Below are 26007 nucleotides of genomic sequence, written 5' to 3'. Positions count from 1 at the left end.
TGTATGTCCCCCTGTATGTTGTTGTGAATGAACCGAGTTGATATGACCTGATGACTCCTCCAGTCCTGAAACAGAATTCTGGTAACACTGAAACAAGAAAGATGAAGAAGAAGCGGAAGAAGGACAGGAAGAGTGCTCAACCACAAGCAGCTAGAGAGCAGCAAAAACCAGTCAAAGGCAGAGAGGAAATAACGGGTGCGGTTAGACTCAGCAGATGTTCCTCTGACGGAGGGCGGAGGTTCAACTCATATGGTGACACCCCCGTCAAACTCAAGCACGGGGATGTAGCTGGTGGAGTTGCCTGATGGCACGTGGGCCATGAAGCAGATGACACCACTGCCTGTATGTCCCCCTGTATGTCCCCCTGTAATTCTGCCTGTATGTCCCCCTGTATGCCCACCTGTATGTCTGCCTTGATGTCCCCCTGTATGCCCCCCTGTATATGACCCTGTATGTCTGCCTGTATGTCCCCCTGTATGTGACCCTGTATGTCCCCCTGTATGCCTGCCTGTATGTGACCCTGTTTGTCTGCCTGTATGTCTGCCTGTAATTCTGCCTGTATGTCCCCCTGTACACCTGCCTGTATGTCCCCCTGTATGTCTGACTGTATGTCTGCCTTTATGTCCCCCTGTACGTCTGTCTGTATGTCCCCCTGTATGTCCCCCTGTATGTTCCCCTGTATGCCTGCCTGTATGTCCCCCTGTATGTCTGCCTGTATGTCCCCCTGTATGTCCCCCTGTACGTCTGCCTGTATGTCCCCCTGTATGTCTGCCTGTATGTCCCCCTGTATGTTTGCCTGTATGTCTTCCTGTATGTCTGCCTGTATGTGACCCTGTATGTCCCCATGTATGACTGCCTGTATGTCTGTCTGTATGTGACCCTGTATGTCCCCCTGGATGTCTGCCTGTATGTCCCCCTGTATGTCTGCCTGTATGTCCTCCTGTATGTCTGCCTGTATGTCCCCCTGTATGTTTGCCTGTATGTCTTCCTGTATGTCTGCCTGTATGTGACCCTGTATGTCCCCATGTATGACTGCCTGTATGTCTGTCTGTATGTGACCCTGTATGTCCCCCTGGATGTCTGCCTGTATGTCCCCCTGGATGTCTGCCTGTATGTCCCCCTGCACTCTGGAGCAGGTTATCATCAATGATCTCTCTGTATTTTGCTCCGTTCATCTTTCCCTCGATCCTGACTAGTCTCCCAGTCCCTGCCACTGAAAATCATCCACACAACATGATGCTGCCACCACCATGCTTCACTGTAGGGATGGTGCAAGATTTCTTCCTGACGTGCATACTTGGCATTCAGGCCAAAGAGTTCAATATTGGTTTCTTCAGACCAGAGAATCTTGTTTCTCATGATCTGAGAGTATTTTAGGTGCCTTTTGACAAACTCCAGGTGGACTGTCTTGTGCCTTTTGCTGAGGAGTGGCTTCCATCTGACAACTCTACCATGAAGGCCATTGTCCTTCGGGAAGGTTCTACCATCACCACAGAGGAACTCTGGAGCTCTGTCAGAGTGACCATCGGGTTCTTGGTCACCTCGCTGACCAAGGCCCTTCTGCCCCGATTGCTCAGTTTGACCTGGCGGCCAGCTCTAGGAAGAGTCTTGGTGGTTCAAAACGTCTTCCATTTAAGAATGGTGGAGGCCACTGACACCTCGACACAATCCTGTCTCTGAGCTCTACGGACAATTCCTTCTACCTCATGGCTTGGTTTTTGCACTGTCATGCACTGTCATCCGTGGGACTTTATATAGACAGGTGTGTGCCTTTGCCAATCATGTCCAATCAATTGAATTTACCACAGGTGGACTCCAGTCAAGTTGTAGAAACATCTCAAGCATGATCAATGGAAACAGAATGCACCTGAGCTCAATTTTGACTCTCATATTAAAGGGTCTGAATACTTATGTAAATAAGGTACGGTATTTCTGTTTTGCTTTGTCATTATGGGGTATTGTGTGTAGATTGATGAAGACATTTTTTTATTGAATCCATTTTAGAATAAGGCTGTAACTTAATTAAGAAAATGTGGAAAAATGGAAGGGGCCTGAGTACTTTCCGAATGCACTGTAAACAGAGGCTCAGTGTGACACCAGTGCTCAGTGGAGATGCCTGACTAAATGTAAAAAAGGGCTTTATAAATACATTTGATTTGATTTGATTAAATAATGTGTATGTGTGTGTGCGCTGCTCTTTGTGAGCTGAGGTGATTAGAATGTTTTTAATCTCTGAAATCAGCCAGTTAACCAGACAGCCACCCAACCAGCCAGAAACAGCCAGTCAGTGGTCACCGTTTCCACCAGTGAGCTGACTTAGATCAGCCCACCTAAAAATGGACAGATATCTGCCCTACTCTACTCTAACCTCTGTTCTCCTCTACTCTACTTTCCTTCTCACCTCTCCTCCCTTCCTCTCCTCTTCCATCCTCTGCTATTCTCTTCTCTCCCTTGCGCCTTCTGTCCTCTCTTCTACTCCCCTCTCCTCCTCTCCTCTCCTCTCCCCTCCTTTCCTCTCTTCTCCTCCTCCTATCCTATTCTCTCTTCCTCCCTTTCCCTTCCTCTCCTCTTCTCTTCTCTCCCCTCCTCTCCTCTCTCCTCCATTTCTCTCTCAGACACGACAGTCAGCACTACTCCTCTGCTCTCCTCTGCTCCATGGCAACACACCTGTCTGTCTCCTGCACCAGCGAGCCACAGGTATTCAGGGCATTACATTGCGAGAACTTGTCCCACACTTCAGATTGGTAGAGGAGCAGTGTGTGTGTATGTGTGTGTGTGCGTGTGCGTGCGTGGGTGGGTGGAGATGCTCAGGGGACAGGGTGTGACTGAGGACTATGTGATCAGAGATTTCAGCGGTAGAGTGTGTGTAGGCGCAAACGTGTATATAGAGCGTGACTGCACGTTATAATGAACTATTGAATACATAATGGGTTTAGTCAAGCTTCAGTGATAAACAGTTTGCTTCTACTGAGACACATGTTTGTCAGATACAAGTTTAACAGCTACATAATTGACCCATTCATTTGTTGCAAGCTGTGAAATTATATATTATGTAATAGCATATTAGTCTAATCATGCTGCCAGCTGTATTTAGCTTGATCAATTTGTTGTGGTAACATATTGATTAGACGGTAAAAACACAACTGTAGAAGAACACATATTATACCATTATAACTTCCATTCATTCAATCATTAATTCATTGATGAATTGATGAATTCATTCATTAATTTGCTGTAAAAACAGTAGGTAAATACAAGTGCAGGTACCTACCTGACTACCAACTTACCTACATACCTATCTGCTTTACGTATACACGAATATGCTAAGGTATGTACTTACCTGCATACCACAGGAGGTTGGTGGCACCTTAATCGGGGAGGACGGGATCTTGGTAATGACTGGAGCGGATGGGTCGATGCCATTCCATTTGCGCCGTTCCAGCCATTATTATGAGCCATCCTCCCCTCAGCAGCCTCCACTGATAGGTACATTTGTTCATACATACATTGAAATCATGAAATGTACACACCTACAGTTGTAGTGCTTTATACACACTAATGTATTGTTTACAAAACAAAGATGTGCACATAGGAATACTATTAAACGTGCTTCAATATACAGCACAGTGATGGAAAACTAAGATACTGTAGAAACGCGACAGAACACGGCATCAACACGGCATCACTTCTGATAACAAATAAACATTTCACAAGAGCTTGAAATAACCTCACTCTTTCAACCACCCTTACAGATCACATGCCTCTAAGTCAGTCCCTCTCTGGGGAAGTTAAACACAAGAGGAGGGATGAAAGAAAGAGAAAACTTACATTCCCTTGAGTCGCATCCACATTTTCTCTGTCTGCTCAGTCTTTGGGTACTTTAGAGAGTTTTTGTCCATGCTATCTGTGTATGTACACAGTTCATCCATGCTGAATGTGTTATAAGGTGCAGCGGTTAACTGCGGTATCTCAGGTACGTACAGCAGACCTCTGTCTGCACTCTGCAGTGTGAATCCCTGAATCGTAAGAGCACTCCTCAGTCTGGTCCTCAGAGCATCCTCCCTGTGCTGTAGTCACGGGAGTATTGTCTCTTCTCTCCTCTCTACAGCACCTGCATTACTTGTCTCATTAACCTATTAGTTTATCAGAGTAGAGAGAGACAGCGGCTTCACACACTGCAGCTCTGTCAGGCAGGCAGGAAGGAACCACTCTCCACTACACACTGTCACTCACTGTTTGACTGTCAGATGATTTAATCTCTCTCTAGAGTACCTCTCTCTCTTTGTTTCCTCTCTCTCTCTCACACTATCTCTCTCTCTCTAGTACTTCTCTCTGTTTCTCTCTCTCTCTGGTTCTTTCTCTCTCTCTCTGTCTCTCTCTCTTGCACCTCTCTGATCACTCTCTCACCATGCGGTTTTACTGCTCTGTGTACACTGATGGTGCCGCTGCTTTATAGAGCACTCCTGCGCAATGCTCCATCCATCCACGACATCGGTGCAGGTAGGTAGGTGGGTAGCGTTCCTTTGACAGACAGAGAGGGTTGGTGCGGTACGGAAATGCAGAAGTAGCAGATGGTATCAGACACGACAGGGTCAGCACCACCAAATCCTGCGATCACAGAGCGTTCAGAGCAGTCAGACTATGGTGAGCGGCTCCACCACACAGAAGCAGAGGTAGAGATTCCTCTCTCACCAAGAGGAGTTCAGTTGCATTTCCTCACATCAAGATCCAATGTAACATGATGTGGCCAGTAGATGCGCATCACAAGCTGTAACAGCAGTATCCTCTACGGCTCTCACATTACGTTTGTCCAGGCAGTTCCATTGAGAGATGCTAGAGATGTTCAATTAGCATCAGCTGCTTATGGCATAATTAGCAAGCCCACCTAGAAATCTTTCAGTGCGCCTCGCTGAGGGAAATACAAACAGCTGAGGCAGCCAGGGAAGCAGAGCATCGGCAGCTGTATAATAGATCCAAGTCCTAGAGCTTGCTGCGTTTGGTTCCTTTATTATCACTAAGGTGCAGTAGCAATGAACTAAAGCAGATCGGTAGCAGCATCTTGCATCCTGACTCCTCAGTGCCTCCTCTTACAGTATATTGTCCTGCTGCTGAGGCTGTTACATCTCACCCCCCCATTCCACTACTGTCACTCCGGCTTTCACTGCAGGAAGGAAGGAATGGAGAGCTCTGATCTGATGAAAATGTCCCGATTGTTTGTGAAGCAAAACAGGCACCGTGGCTGATTAGTGGGACAGAGGGAAGAAGAAAATATAGAGAAAGAGGGAAGAAAAGAAAGAGAGGGAATATAAGAATGGAGAGATAAAGGTAATGTAGCTAGAAGGCTTGTGCTAAAGGTCAGTACTCTACACGTGCCCTTAATCATTCAAAAATAATGGCAGAAGCTGGAGAAAAACAAGGTCCAACAGAGAAAGGGGCTACCTCTTTGTGATTAACATATAAGATTATACTGTAGCTATTATCCCACTGAGAAATAGTATCACTGGAACAGCAATAACACTGCAATGGATTAACACATTTCTCCATTTCACCACGTCACTTCTCTACCTAGAATTAATTTCAAGGGTGCACACTGCACTGTGCAGGTCTCTCGGAACAGAATAATCCTAATCATATCATTGAGGTCTGCTTGCTTTGTCTTCATATAATTACAGAACAGGAGATAGCAACACGCAGAACAACTCAATTGTTTTCAGATTAGCATGGCACGCCAAGCAGAAGCACATTTCCTCTATTAAATGAATCTAGAGTGGAAAAAGAGAGCTCCTCATGATAGTCTATATCATGTGCAAGATTACACAATCCACAATATATAACAATATAACACTTTACTTACAGCTTGCAGGTTTAGACCTAGTGTACTATGACAGTGTTATAATGCAATGTAAGCAATTATTCACAGGGTATAGGCCTAATTCACAGATTACACTGTAAAAGGGTTACTGTGAATTTGACAGTAGTTTACAGGTAGCTCGGTGGCAAGTAAAATTCTGTATTTAATATTACAGTACACCTACTGTAATATAAATACGGTATCATGACACACAGTACAATACTTTAAAATTGACTCTATTATACTGTAAAAAAGTAAATGCTACTGTAATCGGAATTAATTCAATGAATTAATGAAATTCATTGAGGGGAGGGGTTTGTTTTTCCACAGTATTTTACTGTAATTACAAGGGATTGGTGAAAGCAAGTGTTTACACTCCGTAACAGTGTAGCCTATAGTTTTCAATAACAAAGAGAAGAGAAGAGAAAAGATCAGCAAAAGTTTCAAGTTGTATTAGTTGTGTGTACGGGATACGCATGGCAAACATCGTCCAACTAAATGCTTGCTTGCAGGTTCCTTCTTGACAATGCAACATCAATAATAAATAATAAAAGATAAGAATACGAACATAAAGTAAACGGCAGTAGAATATACTGTATATTTTTTGCATAAGTATAATACAGGAAGGCACAATTTACACGTGTATTGGGGAAGGGTGGGGATGAGGAGCAAGTGTATACAGTCCCTTCAGAAGGCAGTGCCTTTTCCAGATGTTTTGTTGTAATCAGAAATTATGTTTTGACTGTCAGAACTTATTTTCATTCCAAGATAATTGGAAAACAACAACATGAACATTCACCCTGAGCAAATCAATCAAACGTTATTCTTCCTATTTGCTCCCTGCTTCGTGATTGATAAAATGGGTTGCCGTGGTAACACACATTTTATTGTTATACAAATGGCTTCTTAGTACAGAGGGTAATGACTTGACTGCTGTAAAAAAAAAAATATATATATATAAGAACAGAGAAGAATGGACCTGATGCCGAGAGACAGGGGAGCTTATTATTTTTTTATATACTTTTTATGTATTGGTTTTAGGGAAGCTTATTCTAATGCTTGAAGTCGTTTTTTCTTTTAAACAAACTGTTTTTCTTCCCTGAAGCGCTGAAGGACAACTGTATACCAAATACATAACATTTACTTCCATTCAGCATCACAAAAGCATCCCACGTCTTTCTGTCTTATTGTCTTTGGGCAGAATTCTACAGTAGAGAACATAGCTCAGTTAGTTCTAGGGCAATGTAAAACTAATTTCTCCTGCAATAATATTATTATGCAGAAAGGCCATTTCCATAATCCTAAAGAATGAATGTCTTATTTATGAATAACAAATTAGCCGTAGGAAGCTAAGCTCCCTTCAACAGTGCACACTAATAAATGTGTGAATGTCAATCTCCCTCGGAGAGGGCATATGTCAATAAACATAAGCAGAAATGGTAATTGGATGTACAGTGCCTTGCGAAAGTATTCGGCCCCCTTGAACTTTGCAACCTTTTACCACATTTCAGGCTTCAAACATAAAGATATAAAACTGTATTTTTTTGTGAAGAATCAACAACAAGTGGGACACAATCATGAAGTGGAACGACATTTATTGGATATTTCAAACTTTTTAACAAATCAAAAACTGAAAAATTGGGCGTGCAAAATTATTCAGCCCCTTTACTTTCAGTGCAGCAAACTCTCTCCAGAAGTTCAGTGAGGATCTCTGAATGATCCAATCTTGACCTAAATGACTAATGATGATAAATACAATCCACCTATGTGTAATCAAGTCTCCGTATAAATGCACCTGCACTGTGATAGTCTCAGAGGTCCGTTAAAAGCGCAGAGAGCATCATGAAGAACAAGGAACACACCAGGCAGGTCCGAGATACTGTTGTGAAGAAGTTTAAAGCCGGATTTGGATACAAAAATATTTCCCAAGCTTTAAACATCCCAAGGAGCACTGTGCAAGCGATAATATTGAAATGGAAGGAGTATCAGACCACTGCAAATCTACCAAGACCTGGCCGTCCCTCTAAACTTTCAGCTCATACAAGGAGAAGACTGATCAGAGATGCAGCCAAGAGGCCCATGATCACTCTGGATGAACTGCAGAGATCTACAGCTGAGGTGGGAGACTCTGTCCATAGGACAACAATCAGTCGTATATTGCACAAATCTGGCCTTTATGGAAGAGTGGCAAGAAGAAAGCCATTTCTTAAAGATATCCATAAAAAGTGTCGTTTAAAGTTTGCCACAAGCCACCTGGGAGACACACCAAACATGTGGAAGAAGGTGCTCTGGTCAGATGAAACCAAAATGGAACTTTTTGGCAACAATGCAAAACGTTATGTTTGGCGTAAAAGCAACACAGCTCATCACCCTGAACACACCATCCCCACTGTCAAACATGGTGGTGGCAGCATCATGGTTTGGGCCTGCTTTTCTTCAGCAGGGACAGGGAAGATGGTTAAAATTGATGGGAAGATGGATGGAGCCAAATACAGGACCATTCTGGAAGAAAACCTGATGGAGTCTGCAAAAGACCTGAGACTGGGACGGAGATTTGCCTTCCAACAAGACAATGATCCAAAACATAAAGCAAAATCTACAATGGAATGGTTCAAAAATAAACATATCCAGGTGTTAGAATGGCCAAGTCAAAGTCCAGACCTGAATCCAATCGAGAATCTGTGGAAAGAACTGAAAACTGCTGTTCACAAATGCTCTCCATCCAACCTCACTGAGCTCAAGCTGTTTTGCAAGGAGGAATGGGAAAAAAATTCAGTCTCTCGATTTGCAAAACTGATAGAGACATACCCCAAGCGACTTACAGCTGTAATCGCAGCAAAAGGTGGCGCTACAAAGTATTAACTTAAGGCGGCTGAATCATTTTGCACGCCCAATTTTTCAGTTTTTGATTTGTTAAAAAAGTTTGAAATATCCAATAAATGTCGTTCCACTTCATGATTGTGTCCCACTTGTTGTTGATTCTTCACAAAAAAATACAGTTTTATATCTTTATGTTTGAAGCCTGAAATGTGGCAAAAGGTCGCAAAGTTCAAGGGGGCCGAATACTTTCGCAAGGCACTGTATAGAATCGTACGTACTCTACTTTAACCTACAGTATATAGGCTATGTTACAGTGTGCTGCTCAAGGCCACATCCACATCCTTCCTTTCAACCCCCTGCATAAAGCCAGAGCATGTCATCAGTGTACATCTGATACAGAGCACACACACACACACACACAGTTTCCATCCACGCAAGAGGCATTAAGGGGCAAAGGCATTAAATCTGCTCTGATTAACTCTGCTTTCAATCCTCTGTGATACAATGACAGATACCTGCCAGACCAGTGAATGGCCAATAATGAACATGATTTGACTTCTATAAACATTTGTCTTCAAGCTTTAGTGACCCAGTAATCCACTGACAGACACACAGCCTTGATGTCAGAGCTCAGATAAAACAATCATCGTCAGGACAGGAAGTTGATGGTTAGCAGAGAAAGCACTGTGTGGGGGCGTACATGGTTATAACACACCTTTTAGTTAAATGGCTTTCTAAGTACCTACAGACCTACTGACAGTACTGTCTGCATGTTTATCTCCAACGGCAGTAAAATATTATACAAGGTGATTTACATTTTACCCTTCAGGTGTGTGATATGCTCAGAACTTGTAAAGAAAAAGTATAACTGCTCATTTAAAGTTGGTATCATGACAGTCAAGTCCAGTACACAAACCCTATCCCCTAGCCGTTCTGTGATAGAAGATCTTAATGAACCGGACAGACAGATGAAAACAATATGGCAGAGCCTCATCTAGCTTAGCCTCATCAATTCAAATTTGATTGGTCACATACACGTGATTAGCAGATGTTATTGTGGGTGTAGCGAAATGCTTGTGCTTCTAGCTCTGACAGTGCAGTAATATCTTACAAGTAATATCTAACAAATTACACAACATATACCCAATACACACAAATCTAAGTAGGAATGAATTACGACTATATACATATGGACGTGAGATATCAGAGCGGAACGGACTAAGATACAGTAGAATAGTATAGAAAACAGTATATACGTACACATGAGATGAGTAATGCCAGATATGTAAACATTAAGTGACTAAGATACCGTAGAATAGTATAGAACACAACAAAGTATATACAGTTGAAGTCAGATGTTTACATACACTTAGGTTGGAGTCATTAAAACTAGTTTTTCAACCACTCAACCACTTCTTGTCAACAAACTATAGTTTTGGCAAGTCGGTTAGGACATCTATTTTGTGCATGACACAAGTCATTTTTCCAACAATTGTTTACAGACAGATTATTTCACAATTTTTTTAAACCTTTATTTAACTAGGCAAGTCAGTTAAGAACAAATTCTTATTTTCAATGACAGCCTAGGAACAGTGGGTTACCTGCCTTGTTCAGGGGCAGAACGACAGATTTGTACCTTGTCAGCTCGGGGATTCGAACTTTCAACCACTAGCCCAACGCTCTAACCACTAGGCTACACTGCAATTGTATCACAATTCCAGTGAGTCAGAAGTTTACATACTCTAAGATGACTGTGCCTTTCAACAGCTTGGAGAATTCAAAAAAATGATGTCATGGCTTTAAAAGCTTCTGATAGGCTAATTGACATCATTTGAGTCAATTGGAGATGTACCTGTGGATGTATTTCAAGGCCTACCTTCAAACTCAGTGCCTCTTTGCTTGACATCATGGGAAAATCAAAAGAAATCAGCCAAGAAATTGTAGACCTCCACAAGTCTGGGTCATCCTTGGGAGCAATTTCCAAACACCTGAAGATACCACATTCATCTGTACAATCAATAGTACGCAAGTATAAACACCATGGGACCACGCAGCCGTCATACCACTCAGGAAGGAGATGCGTTCTGTCTCCTAGAGATGAATGTACTTTGGTGCGAAAAGTGCAAATCAATCCCAGAACAACAGCAAAGGACCTTGTGAAGATGCTGATGGAAACCAGTCCAATATCGACCTAATCTGAAAGGCCGCTCAGCAAGGAAGAAGCCACTGCTCCAAAACCACCATAAAAAGCCAGATTACGGGGATAAAGGTTGTACTTTTTGGAGAAATGTTCTCTGGTCTTATGAAATAAAAATAGAACTGTTTGGCCATAATGACCATCATTATGATGCTTTGTTGCAGGAGGGACTGGTGCACTTCACAAAATAGATGGCATCATGAGGAGGGGAAAATTATGTGGATATATTGAAGCAACATCTCAAGACATCAGTCAGGAAGTTTAAGCTTGGTCACAAATGGGTTTTCCAAATGGACAGTGACCCCAAGGATACTTCCAAAGTTGTGGCGAAATGGCTTAAGGACAACAAAGTCAAGGTATTGGAGTGGCCATCACAAAGCCCTGACCTCAATCCTATTTGAGATTTGTGGGCAGAACTGAAAAAGCGTGTGCGAGCAAGGAGGCCTACAAACCTGACACCAGCTCTGTCAGGAGGAATGGGCCAAAATTCACCCAACTTATTGTGGGAAGGTTGTGAAAGGCTATCCGAAAAATTTGACCCAAGTTAAACAATTTAAAGGCTATGCTACCAAATACTAATTGAGTGTAAGTAAACTTCTGACCCACGGGGACACCATGCAGATAGCCTGGTTAGCCAATGTGTGGGAGCACTGGTTGGTCGACCCAATTGAGGTAGTATGTACATGAATATATAATTAAAGTGACTATGCATATGATAAACAGAGAGTAGCAGCAGCGTAAAAAAGAGGGTTTGGGGGGGCACACAATGCAAGTAGTCTGGGTAGCTATTTGATTACCTGTTCAGGAGTCTTATGGCTTGGGGGTAAAAACTGTTGAGAAGCCTTTTTGTCCTAGACTTGGCACTCCGGTACCGCTTGCCATGCGGTAGTAGAGAAAACAGTCTATGACTGAGGTGGCTGGGGTCTTTGACAATTTTTAGGGCCTTCCTCTGACACCGCCTGGTGTAGAGGTCCTGAATAGCAGGCAGCTTAACCTGGTGATGAACTGGGCGGTACGCACTGCCCTCTGTAGTGCCTTGCGGTCAGAGGATGAGCAATTGCCGTACCAGGCAGTTTTGCAATAAGTTAGGATGCTCTCGATGTTGCAGCTGTAGAACCTTTTGAGGATCTCAGGACCCATGCCAAATCTTTTTAGTTTCCTGAGGGGGAATAGGCTTGGTCGTGTCCTCTTCAGGACTGTCTTGATGTGTTTGGACCATTCTAGTTTGTTGTTGATGAGGACACTGTCGTGTCTTTACTATCATTAAATTGAAGACCTATAGTTATCAAAGATTCAATTGATTAATCGTGTAACTGTAATTAACTAGGAAGTCGGGGCACCAAGGAAAAATATTCAGATTACAAAGTTCTTAAAATAACTTTCTGATATTTTATCTGATCAATTAGTCTTCGAATGAATGAATTATTTACTTTACCTCACGTTAGTCTCATTCCAAACGTCGTAAATTGTTGGTTATCTGCACGAACCCAGTCTTCACTATGAGTCATCCATACATCAATTGTCTTAAATCATGTATTTATTACTAACAAGTAATTCACAGAAATGCATAAACAAACAAGGTAAATGTGGTTACAAGAAATGATAGGTGAATGTGCCCTAGTGGGTTAAACCGGCATGGCAGCTTGTTAGACAAAAGGGGAAGTGGGGGTCGACTAAGAAGTCACTACAGAGTTAATAATTATAACAATGAACGCTCACTCATTCGGGAACAATTGCAATCAATATATATATTTACACTCAGTGTGTCGTCTTGATCGCTGGTGAAAAGTTTGTTTCTTTTGTAGAATTGTCCGTCTCTCTCCCTTGTGGTTAGAGGGGATAGTTCAGAGTGACATTCATTCGTTTCGTGATAGAATGGATGTTTTGGCGGTTGTCGTTCTTCGTGTTCAATGATACCGAATTCCTAGCTGCAGACTAGTAATTAATATCAAAGACTTGTTCTTATTCTGTCGGTATCGATAGTCTAAGAGTTTAACCACGTGGTATGGTTAAAAGATTCAACAATGGTCTACAACCTTTGTCCTCTCCTAATGATAATTTCTCAAAGTTAGTTTTATTCGGAATTGCAGAAAAGGGCTGTCCCAGGACACCTGACCCTAACTGGGCTCAGGGGCGGTCCTCTGATTTAGATAACTCCAATTCCCTTTTTGAGTTTTCCTTCATTAAACAGTCCAAAATCACACTGTAAAATTGTGAAAACAGTATGATACTCACTCATTCATCTTATACAACTATCAGATGTAAACCTAAAATCTGAGGCTATTATATAAACAGCGTTATGGTAATGTGGCCACACCGTCTCCCATGAGCTTCCCCAAGTTGTAACAAATGGACCAGTTCGTAGCTGGATTCTTCACCGATCTTCTATGCTTTCTCCAGAACATGACATTTGTTGAAAAAATTCCCCTGTTCTCTATGAAATTTTACTCTCTCTATACTGTGTGTCCATGAGGAGATCCTCAGGAATTTACGATGTCTCTCTGACCACAGCAGCCTAGTTGAAGGAGGAAAGGGGGAGGCAGGGAGAGGGGGATGGGGCTCGCCACAGCCAAAGAGGGCAATGTCATGACAACACCAAGGAACTTGAAGCTCTCAACCTGCTCCACTACAGCCCCGTCGATGAGAATGGGGGCATGCTCGGTCCTCCTTTTCCTTTAGTTCTCAATCATCTCCTTAGTCTTGGTTACGTTGAGGGATATGTTGTTATTCTGGCACCACCCGGCCAGGTCTCTGACCTCCTCCCTATAGGCTGTCTTGTTGTTGACGGTGCTCAGGCCTACCACTGTTGTGTCGACTGCAAACTTAATGATGGTGTTGGAGTCGTGCCTGGCAATGCAGTCGTGGGTGAACAGGGAGTACAGGAGGGGACTGAGTACGCACCCTTGGGGAGCTCCAGTGTTGAGGATCAGCGTGGCAGATGCTTTGCTGCCTACCCTCACCACCTGGGGGCGGTCCGTCAGGAAGTCCAGGATCCAGTTGCAGAGGGAGGTGTTTTGTCCCAGCATCCTTAGCTTAGTGATGAGCTTTGAGGGTAGTATGGTGTTGAACGCTGAGCTGTAGTCAATGAATAGCATTCTCACATAAGTGTTCCTTTTGTCCAGGTGGGAAAGGGCAGTGTGGAGTGCAATAGAGATTGCATCATCAGTGGATCTGTTTGGGTGGTATGCAAATTGGAGTGGGTCTAGGGTTTCTGGGATAAGGGTGTTGATGTGAGCCATTACCAACCTTTCAAAGCACTACATGGCTACGGACGTGAGTCCAATAGAAAATGTGTGGGCAGAACTGAAATAGCGTGTGCGAGTAAGGAGGCCTACAAACCTGACTCAGTTACACCAGCTCTGTCAGGAGGAACGGGCCAACTTATTGTGGGAAGCTTGTGGAAGGCTAACTGAAATGTTTGACCCAAGGTAAACAATTTAAAGGCAATGCTACCAAATACTGTCAAGACCCGGTTACGAAGATGAGGCAGACACAGCAGTACTTAAGACGGTGTTTTAATAAAGTAAAAAGGAAAGTTCTTCAGGCAAAAATATAAATCCACAACGTCAAAAGTACTTCCAAGAGAAAAAGGTAATCCTCCAAGTCAAAAGGTAAATCCACAAGGTGGTAGGTGCAGCAGAAAAAAAAACTCAAAATATAATCAAAAATAAATAAACGAGAACAAAAACAGAGTACCACAAGAGAGTCCAACTGGAGCAACAAATGTTCACAGCAGTTCATAGCTGGGCGCTAACATTCAAACACAGAGCAAAGAACTGAGGAAAACTAAGGGTTTAAATACATTCAAGGGAAACAAGGCACAGGTGCAAATAATACCTGGAAACAAGGGAAAACAAAAGAGTCAAAAAGCACAATGGGGCATCTAGTGGCCAAAACCGGAACAATCCTGGCCAAATCCTGACAAATACTAATTGAGTGTATGTAAACTTCTGACCCACTGGGAATGTGATGAAAGAAATAAGATCTGATTACTCTGATTAAATGTCAGGAATTGTGAAAAACTGAGATGATATGTATTTGGCTAAGGTGTATGCAAATGTTTGACATCAACTGTACATATGAGATGAGTAATGCCATATATGTAAACATTATTAAAGTGAATAGTGTTCTATTCCTTAAAATGGCCAGTGATTCCTAGTCTATGCCTATAGGCAGCAGCCTCTAATGTGCTAGTGATGGCCTTGAAATAGAAGCTGTCTTTCAGTCTCTCGGTCCCAGCTTTGATGCTCCTGTACTGACCTCGCCGCCTTGATGATAGCGGGGTGAACAGGCAGTGGCTCGGGTTGTTGATGTCCTTGATGATCTTTTTGGCCATCCTTTGACATTTGGTGCTGTAGGTGTCCTGGAAGGCGGGTAGTTTGCCCCCGGTAATGCATTGGGCAGACTGCACCACCCTCTGGAGAGCCTTGCGGTTGCAGGCGGTGCAGTTGCCGTACCAGGCAGTGATACAGCCCGACAGGATGCTTTAATTGTGCTGTAAAAATGTGTGAGGGTTTTAGGTGACAAGCCAAATTTCTTTAGCCTTCTGAGGTTGAAGAGGCTCTGTTGCGCCTTCTTCACCACACTGTCTGTGTGGGTAGTCCATTTCAGTTTGTCAGTGATGTGTACGCCAAGGAACTCCAAGCTTTCCACCTTCTCCACTGCGGTCCTGTTGATGTAGATAGGCGCGTGCACCTTCTGCTGTTTCCTGAAGTCCATGATCATCTCCTTTGTTTTGTTGACATTGAGTGAGAGGTTATTTAGGCCCATTGAAAGTCTCTTACTGACCTCATATAAACAAATATGGCTGTGAAACGCTGCTATCACCATGGAGACCAATCCTGAATAAGGCAATAAGTGAAAATATAATCTCTTTATTTAGATTAATAATGTAGGCATTTACTTTGGATGAGCACAAGGGACAGACAATGCCAAGAGAAAAAAGATTTAGATATGAGGGTGGATATAAGGCTATATATAGGGTTAGGGTGATCATTCTTCTTGTTTCATTACATTAACATATAGTATATTATGTCCTGGCTCGTTAGTTATTGATTGTGTACGTCCCAAATGGCATTCTATTCCTAATGATAGCGCACTATTTTTGACAAGGACCCATAGTGTTTTGGTAAAAAAGTAGTGCACAATGCAGGGAACAGGGTGCCATTTGGGATGCAGTTATTGAGTTTCAAAGGGACATTTCCAGAATTATATTTTTATGGGCTCCATTGTAAAAGCTGATGGTACTGATTACTGCAGCATTTTAAGGGGGAAACTGGAGAGACATTAAATAAAACAGAATCCCCTGTAGATTCATTAAAATTGTCTGCATTTCCTTAATCTTCTGTATCCATTTACAAAGTCTTCATTATGCTTCACAAACTGGGAACAAACTGTAATATCTTGATAAGTGACACGTGTTCACATTCAATGTCGATTCCACAGGAATTAACAACATGTTAACTTAGGTAACATTTATCAAGATGTTACTCCACAAACAGAGATGCATACAAAGAAGCTCTCCTTCGTCCTCCATTTGGCAAATCTGACCATAACTCTATCCTCCTGATTCCTGCTTACAAGCTCAAATTAAAGCAGGAAGTACTAGTGACTCGCTCAATACGGAAGTGGTCAGATGACGTAGATGCTAAGCTACAGGACTGATTTGCTAGCCGTACGAAGCTAAGCTCACTTCAACAGTGCACACTAATGAATGTGTGGATGTCAACCTTCCTCGTAGCACGTGGCAATAAACATAAACATACTGTCTGAAGGTACTTAGAAAGCCATTTAACTAAAAAGGTGTGTTATAACCATGTACGCCCACACAGTCCTTTCTCTGCTAACCATCAACTTCCTGTCCTGATGATGATTGTTTTCCCTGAGCTCTGACATCAAGGCTGTGTGTCTGTCAGTGCATTACTTGGTCACTAAAGCTTGAAGACAAATGTTTATAGAAGTCAAATCATGTTCATTATTGGCCATTCACTGGTCTGGCAGGTATCTGTCGTTGTATCACAGAATGGAATATATTCCATTCCATACTACCAATGGCATTGAGGAGTAAACCACATCAGTCACTGGCTTCATTAATAAGTGCATCAATGATGTCTTCCCCACAGTGAACGTACGTACATACCCCAACCAGAAGCCATAGATTACAGGCAACATCCGCACTGAGCTTAAGGTTAGAGGTGCCGCTTTCAAGGAGCAGGACTCTAACCCGGACACTTGTAAGAAATCCCGCTATGCCCACCGACAAACCATCAAACAGGCAAAGAGTCAATAAAGGACTAAGATTGAATCCTACTGCACCGGCTCCGATGCCAATCGGATGTGGCAGGGCTTGCAAACTATTATGAACTAGAAAGGGAAGCACAGCTGTGAGCTGCCCAGTGACACAAGCCTACGAGCTAAATTACTTCTGTGCGTGCTTCGAGGCAAGCAACACTGAAACATGCATGAGAGCACCAGCTGTTCCGGACGATTGTGTGATCACGCTTTCCGTAGCCGATATGAGTAAGACATTTAAACAGGTCAACATTCACAAGGCCGAGGGCCATACAGATTACCAGGACGTGTACTCCGAGCATACGCTAACCAACTGGCAAGTGTCTTCACTGACATTTTTTATCTGTCCCTGACCGAGTCAGAAATACCAACATGTTTCAAGCAGACCATCATAGCCCCTGTGCCCAAGAACACAAAAGTAGCCTGTCTAAATGACTACCAACCCATAGCACTCACGTCTGTAGTCATGCTTTGAAAGCCAAGTCATGGCCCACATCAACACCATTATCCCAGAAACCCTAGACCCACTCCAATCTGCATACCGCCTCAACAGATCCACAGATGACGCTATCTATAGTGCACTCCACACTGCACTTTCCTACCTGAACAAAAGGAACACCTACATGAGAATGCTATTCATTGACTACAGCTCAGCGTTCAACACCATAGTACCCTCAAAGCTCATCACTAAGCTAAGGGCCCTGTAACTAAACACCTCCCTCTGCAACATCATCCTGGACTTCCTGATAGCCGCCCCCAGGTGGTAAGGGTAGGTAACAACACATCTGCCACATCTGCCACGCTGATCCTCAACACGGGGGCCCCTCAGGGGTGTGTACTCGGTCCCCTACTGTACTCCCTGTTCACCCATGACTGCATGGCCAAGCACAACTCCAACATCATAATGAAGTTTTCTGACGACACACCAGTGATCACCGAAAACGATGACACAGTCTATAGGGAGGTCAAAGACCTGGCAGTGTGGTGCCAGGATAACAACCTCTCCCTCAACGTGATCAAGACAAATGAGATGATAGTGGAGTACAGGTTGAGAGCTTCAGGTTCCTTAGTGTCCACATCACCAACAAACTGTCATGGTTCAAACACACCAAGACAGTCGTGAAGAGGGCACGACAATGCCTATGCACCCTCAGGAGACTGACAATATTTGGCATGGGTCCTCAGATCCTGAAAGTTCTACAGCTGCACCATCGAAAGCATCCTGACTGGTTGTATCACCGCCTGGTATGCTTCCAACCGCAAGGCACTACGAAGGGTAATGCGTTCAGCCAAGTACATCACTGGGCCAAGCTTCCTGCAATACAGGACCTCTATACCAGGCGGTGTCAGAGGAAGGCCCCAAAAATTGCCAAAGACTCCAGAAACCCTAGTCATAGACTGATCTCTCAAGCGGTACCGGAGCGCCAAGTCTAGGTCCAAAAGGCTTCTTAATGGCTTTTACCCCCAAGCCATAAAACTCCTGAACAGCTAACCAAATGGCTACCCAGACTATTTACATTGACACCCCCATTTTTACGCTGCTTCTACTCTCTGTTTATTATCTATGCATTTTCACTTTACCTCTACTTTTTTACATATTACCTCAATTACCTCGTCTAACCTGTATGCCTGCACATTGACTCCTGCAATGAAGAGAGGAGCTACAGATGTGGGCTAGCCTAGTTAGTTCACACATTCATCACAGAAAGTCCTCCTAAGCTGGCCATACAGGCATCATTAGCTCCATAACGAAGAGAGGGATAGTGACATTAGCATGGTGCTGTAACTGGAGGAGACAAGACAGCCTTAACACCATGTGTGTCTCAAATGGCACCCCATTCCCTTTATAGTGCACTACTTTATCGTCCATAAGGCTCTGGTCAAAAGTAGTGGACTATCAAATCAAACTTTATTTGCCACATGCGCCGAATACAACAAGTATAGACTTTACTATGAAATGCTTACTTACGCCCTTAACCAACAGTGCAGTTCAAGAAGCAGAAACCAAGTAGGCTAAAATAAAAAGTAATAATAAAAAAGAAGCACAATAAGAATAACAATAACAAGACTATATACAGGGGGCACCAGTACCAAGTCAGTGTGCAGGGGTACAGGCTTATTGAGGTAATATGTACATGTAGGTGGGGGCGAAGTGACTATGCATAGGTAACAAACAGCGAGTAGCAGCAGTGTACAAGAGGGGAGTGGAGTCAATGTAAATTGTCCGGTAGCGATTTTTATGAATTCTTCAGCAGTCTAATGGCTTGGGGGTAGAAGCTGTTGAGGAGCCATTTGGTCCTAGACTTGGCACTTGCCGTGCGGTAGCAGAGAAATCAGTCTATTACTTGGGTGACTGGAGTCTCTCACAATTTTCTGGGCTTTCCTCTGACACCGCCTATTATATAGGTCCTGGATGGCAGGAAGCTTGGCCCCAATGATGTTCGCACTACCCTCTGTAGCGCCTTACGATCAGATGCCGAGAAGTTGCCATACCAGGTGGTGATGCAACCGGTCAGGATGCTCTCGATGGTGCAGCTGTAAAACGTTTTGAGGATCTGGGGACCCATGCCAAATCTTTTCAGTCTCCTGAGGGGGAAAATATTTTGTCATGCCCTCTTCATGACTGTCTTGGTATGTTTGGACCATGATAGTTCGTTTGTGATGTGGACACCAAGGAACTTGAAACTCTCGACCCGCTCCACTACAGCCCCGTCAATGTTAATTGTGGGCCTGTTCGGTCTGGCTTTTCCTGTAGTCCACGATCAGCTCCTTTGTCTTGCTCACATTGAGCGAGAGGTTGTTGTCCTGGCACTACACTGCCAGTTATCTGACCTCCTCCCTATAGGCTGTCTCATCATTGTCTGTGATCAGGCCTACCACTGTTGTGTCGTCAGCAAACTTAATGATGATGTTGCAGTCGTGTTTGGCCACGCAGTCGTGGATGAACAGGGAATACAGGAAGGGACTAATTACACACCCCTGTGGGGCCCCAGTGTTAAGGATCAGCGTGACAGACGTGCTGTTGCCTTCTCTTACCACCTGGGGGCGGCCCGTCAGGAAGTCCAGGATCCAGTTGCAGAGGGAGGTGTTTAGTCCCAGAGTCCTTAGCTTAGTGATGAGCTTTGTGAAACCTATGGAGTTGAATGCTGAGCTGTAGTCAATGAACAGCATTCTCACATAGGTGTTCCTTTTGTCCATGTGAGAAAGGGCAGTGTGAAGTGCGATTGAGATTGCGTCATCTGTGGATCTGTTGGGGCGGTATGCGAATTGGTGTGGGTCTAGGGTGTCCGGGAGGATGCTGTTGATGTGAGCCGTGACCAGCCTTTCAAAGCACTTCATGGCTACCGACATGAGTGCCACAGGGCAGTAATCATTTAGGCAGGTTACCTTCGCTTCCTTGGGCACAGGGACTATGGTGGTCTGCTTGAAACATGTAGGTATTACAGACTCAGTCAGGGAGAGGTTGAAAATGTGAAGACACTTGACAGTTGGTCCGTGCATGCTTTGAGGTCACGTCCTGGTAATCCATCTGGCCCAGTGGCTTTGTGAATGTTGACCTGTTTAAAGGTCTTCCTCACATCAGCGTTTGAGCCGGTGTAGTCGGATTAACTCTTAATCCTGTATTGACTCTTTGCTTGTTTGATGGTTCGTCTGAGGGCAAAGCGGGATTTCTTATTAGCGTCCGGATTAGTCTCCCACTCCTTGAAAGCGGCAGCTCTAGCCTTTATCTCGATGCGGATGTTGCCTATAATCCATGGTTTCTGGTTGGGATATGTACGTACAGGCACTGTGGGGATGACGTCATTGTTACGCACGCCTCTGTGAAGAGGGAACGCAACACCCTGCTACAACTCAACTCCCCGTGAAGTGAAAGAGGTATGGACCTTAGGTGTGAGTAAGGATGACAAAAGGCAGAGAGAGTGTTTACAAGGAATTTATTCCGTCACACAGTAATATGGGGAAAAGGGTCTGGACGGAACCAAAGCAAAGAAAGTAAATATCAAAGCCCCCTCTCCTATCTAACCTGCCTACCCACTACCTATCTAACTTAGCACCACCTGGTGCGCTAACCAAAATGCAGGGGGTGGTCCGCCCAGGTCTTACCTAGTGTGCCTAGACAGTGAATATACTACGGGTATATGTATGCCCGCGGGCCTCTTGCCTAAGCACTCCCTAGGTGCCTACCCCCTGGGAACAAATTAAACAGAATATTAAACAATTTCACAAACATACTAAGAAACAAAGGACATCAAATAAGCTCTATCTGATTATGCAACAAACTAACACAGTACATACCAACTGCCTGTATCACTCTCAGAAACAACAAACATAATATGACTCTCAGCCATCAGCCTCCTCTCTCAGCCATGATCTCTCTTTTGAACAACAGAACACTGGCTTTTATAACTGGAGAAGGAGTCTAATGGGATACAGCTGTAACTTGACAAGGGGGCGGGGTCAGCTCCAATTAACCGTGGAGTCTACCAATCAGCTGCTGGGGGATTTCAGGAAGCCATCTCCTGAAACACAATCAAATACACAAACAGTCCTGTTGTGTAGCATCTGACCACTTCTATACTGAGCTAGTCACTGGTACAGTGCCTTGCGAAAGTATTCGGCCCCCATGAACTTTGCGACCTTTTTCCACATTTCAGGCTTCAAACATAAAGATATAAAACTGTATTTTTTTGTGAAGAATCAACAACAAGTGGGACACAATCATGAAGTGGAACGACATTTATTGGATATTTCAAACTTTTTTAACAAATCAAAAACGGAAAAATTGGGCGTGCTAAATTATTAAGTTAATACTTTGTAGTGCCACCGATTACAGCTGTAAGTCGCTTGGGGTATGTCTCTATCAGTTTTGCACATCGAGAGACTGAAATTTTTTCCCATTCCTCCTTGCAAAACAGCTCGAGCTCAGTGAGGTTGGATGGAGAGCATTTGTGAACAGCAGTTTTCAGTTCTTTCCACAGATTCTCGATTGGATTCAGGTCTGGACTTTGACTTGGCCATTCTAACACCTGAAATGTGGCAAAAGGTCGCAAAGTTCAAGGGGGCCGAATACTTTCGCAAGGCACTGTACATCCTGCTTTCGTTTTTAGCTTGTAAGCAGGAATCGGGAGGATAGAATGATGGTCAGATTTTCCAAATAGATGGTGGGGGAGAGCTTGCATCTCTGTGTGTGGAGTAAAGGTAGTCTCGGATTCTTTTCCCCCTGGTTTGCTCATGTGACATGCCGGTAAAAATTTGGTAAAACTGATTTAAGTTTGCCTGCATTAAAGTCCCAGGCCACTAGGAGCGCCGCTTCTGGGTGAGCATTTGGGTGAGCGTCTCTGTTCTGCCAGTGCATGGAAAATCCTGCCAGCTCTATATTGTCATCTCGGTGAAACATAAGATGTTACTTTTTTTAATGTCCCGTTGGTATGATAATCTTAATAGTAGGTCATCAATTTTATTTTCCAACGATTGCATGTTAGCAAGGAGAATGGAAGGCATTGGGAGTTTGTCCGCTTGCCTCCAAATTCTCAGAAGGATCCCCGATCTGCACCCCCTTTCCCGATGTCTTTTCTTCACACAAAAGTCATGGATCTGGGTGTGTTCCAGTGAAAGCAGGATATCCTTCCCGTCAGTTTCTTCCAGTCCGCGGTGAGTTACCGCTTTTCTGATGTCCAGAAGTTATTTTCGGTCATAAGAGACGGTAGCAGCAACATTACGTACGCAATAAGTTTAAAAATAAGTTTCACAAAACACAATTTTTTAAACAAAATTTCACAATTGGTTGGGAGAATGTAAAACGTCAGCCATGTTCTTCGGCGCCATCTCAGTAATATATAGGGAATAGGGTGCCATTTAAGACACAGTCACCGTGTCACTGTGATAAATGGCTCCTGTTACCTCAGTCTTATGTGGTGTTACTCAGAACTACATCCTCTGATTGGGGTCAGAGCTGTACTGGTCCTGGCAGCTAGCTATCATGTGTGGATAAGTAGAGTGCCGCAAGGTCAAGGGTTCAACTCCCACAGGGATCACACATATACATTCAAAAAATGTATGCACTTACTGTAATGTAGTTGCTTTCCATAAAAGTGTCTGCTAAGAGACATACAGTATATTATTACATATATTTGTCTTAGTATGTGGCTGCTCTACATTCTAGTTTCACTGCGTTGTACCTTGGCTCTTTGCAGGCTGAAACATTGAGGTAGACTGTTGCTCCTTCGATGTGCAAAGGACTGTTAATATTGCAAAGTGTTCGTGATTTCAATACCAGGACTTTGACTGAAATATGTTTATGAGAGCAACAGAGGAGCAGAGTGGACTTGTTGCTATGGCTACCTGAGCCTGAGCATGTGTGTCTGTGTGTTTCTGCATTAGAAAAGATGCCAAAGCATTAAATTTCATTACTCCCACCATTTATATCACCCACGCAAAACAGAGCATTTTGCTAATGAATCAAAGAGGATCAAAGAGGATATTTTAATGTGATATAGACTCTAAATAACAAATCCAAGTGTACATCAAACTATCCAGCTCGAAGAACCAGTGTGCTGGGACAGGGAACAATGAAACAGATTCTAAGCTTTTTAACTTGCAAGAATTCCCTACCTCCTATGTGCCCTCTTGGGATCCTTTTGCCATTATATCTATCCTTGCTCTTATATGTGAAAACAACCCTGTGAAGTGAGGTGATAGATATAGTAATAAGTCAACATGAGAACCGGCAATTGTGACAGCCTGTTGTAGCCGTCCAGTCTCCCATTGGGGCCCTTACCTGATCCTGGGGTCTTTGGCTGCAGTTACATTGTTCTCCTTCCCTGATCCTCCTGTCCTAGGCCCTGTCCTTGGCTGCAGCTGAGGCCGGACCCCCACAGTGCTACACCTGGTCCTCAGTGGCCAGGACGAGGGGTGGGGTGGCTGGTGGGATGCTGGGTGGGATGGCTGGTGCACAGTGAAGATGGAGTGCAGTGAGTCACCTGGCAGGAAAGGAGGAGCAGACTGTTAGAACCACACCTCAGACAACACACTGTGAATCGTGTCCTGAATCGTTTCTGTGATTCCTTGTGTCCTTTCTACTCACCTCCTTCTCAAAATGTCACAGAAGGAGTGAGGACTAGGGTTGAATATTTTCCCTGTATTTTGCAAATGTTCCATCCCGAGAATAAATCACTTTTCTCCAGGTAACACACATTTCCTGCCAAAACCGTAAGTGTCATTCAAAAGCATTATAAAGTATATACTGTAAATATGTCTAGATTTGATTAGAGCTTTGATCAGTATAACAATTCTAACCTGACGCTAGCTGAGCTTGATGAGTCATATATTAAATACATTTTATGAGCCCTACATAAACAACATTTAATGAGAACAAAGACCTAAAAAGCGCAAATGATTGTGCCATTATCCAATACATATATGATAGAGTCTACTGCACATTACACAAGACAGAAAAACATAAAAGCCCATAGATGTAGCTAACTACAGTATATGCTCTCTTGGGTAAATAAATTAAACTAGCTTCAGTAGGCTAATCTTTTTGAGTGTGAACTGTATTACTGTACTGTATTGTATTATATTGTATTACTGTATATGGAGTGGAATTATGCACATTGTTCAAACCATGAAAAAGCAGAGATTCTAGTGCAGCACATGCGGGCTACCAAGTATAGGCTAGTGAATTTGATTACATTTTTTAAAATATAATAGGGCCTACTGTATTTGTATAATTAGTAGACTGACGCATATATATTTTCATAATATTTCCCCTAATGTTATTAGTCTATCTCCTATTTCACTCTCTATTGTTGCTTCATTCCTTCCTTGCTTTCAAGTGCGAAGGATGGTTTTTTAAGAAGAGGCCAGCAAAGCACAGGCGCTTGCGTATTGTGAAAGAAACAGAGGCCTAACCCATAATTAATTAGCTAAATATAAGGCTAATACTGCAGTGAATGTATTACCTGAAAGAGGTAGGCTAGGACATCTACTATATACAGTTGAAGTCGGAAGTTTACATACACCTTAGCCAAATACATTTAAACTCAGTTTTTCACAATTCCTGACATTTAATCCTAGTTAAATTCCCTGTCTTAGGTCAGTTAGGATCACCACTTTATTTTAAGAATGTGAAATATCAGAATAATAGCAGAGAGAATGATTTATTTAAGCTTTTATTTCTTTCGTCACATTCCCCGTGGGTCAGAAGTTTACATACACTCAATTAGTATTTGGTAGCATAGCATTTAAATTGTTTAACTTGGGTCAAATATTTCGGGAAACCTTTCACAAGCTTCCCACAATAAGTTGGGTGAATTTTGGCCCATTCCTCCTGACAGAGCTGGTGTAACTGAGTCAGGTTTGTAGGCCTCCTTGCTCGCACACACTTTTTCAGTTCTGCCCACAAATCTTCTATAGGATTGAGGTCGGGGCTTTGTGATGGCCACTCCAATACCTTGACTTTGTTGTCCTTAAGCCATTTTGCCACAACTTTGGAAGTATACATGGGGTCATTGTCCATTTGGAAAACCCATTTGCGACCAAGCTTTAACTTCCTAACTGATGTCTTGAGATGTTGCTTCAATATATCCACATCATATTCCTGCCTCATGATGCCATCTATTTTGTGAAGTGCTCCAGTCCCTCCTGCAGCAAAGCATCCCCACAACATGATGCTGCCACCCCGTGCTTCATGGGTTGGGATGGTGTTCTTCGGCTTGCAAGCCTCCCCCTTTTTCCTCCAAAAAAACGATGGTCATTATGGCCAAACAGTTATATTTTGTTTCATCAGACCAGAGGACATTACTCCAAAAAGTACAATTTTTGTCCCCTTGTGCAGTTGCAAACCGTA

The 26007-nt window shown here is 43.4% G+C and overlaps 1 protein-coding gene across 1 annotated transcript in view; it reads right to left on the bottom strand.

Moving 5' to 3' along the window:
• Nucleotides 1-5091, bottom strand: part of pde1a (phosphodiesterase 1A, calmodulin-dependent) — an 86382-nt gene extending 81291 nt beyond the window's left edge. The window contains exon 1 of the mRNA XM_020462077.2: nt 3829-5091. Coding sequence (XP_020317666.1) covers nt 3829-3929 — 101 coding nt within the window. The 5' untranslated portion in view covers nt 3930-5091. The remainder of the gene's footprint in view (nt 1-3828) is intronic.
• Nucleotides 5092-26007: the final 20916 nt, after the last annotated feature.

The sequence above is a fragment of the Oncorhynchus kisutch genome, linkage group LG26 (genome assembly GCF_002021735.2).
Source record: "Oncorhynchus kisutch isolate 150728-3 linkage group LG26, Okis_V2, whole genome shotgun sequence".
In the NCBI taxonomy this organism is placed as follows: Eukaryota; Metazoa; Chordata; class Actinopteri; order Salmoniformes; family Salmonidae; genus Oncorhynchus; species Oncorhynchus kisutch.
Note: the sequence above shows the minus strand (reverse complement) of the source record. Positions and strands in the feature narration are given on the sequence as shown.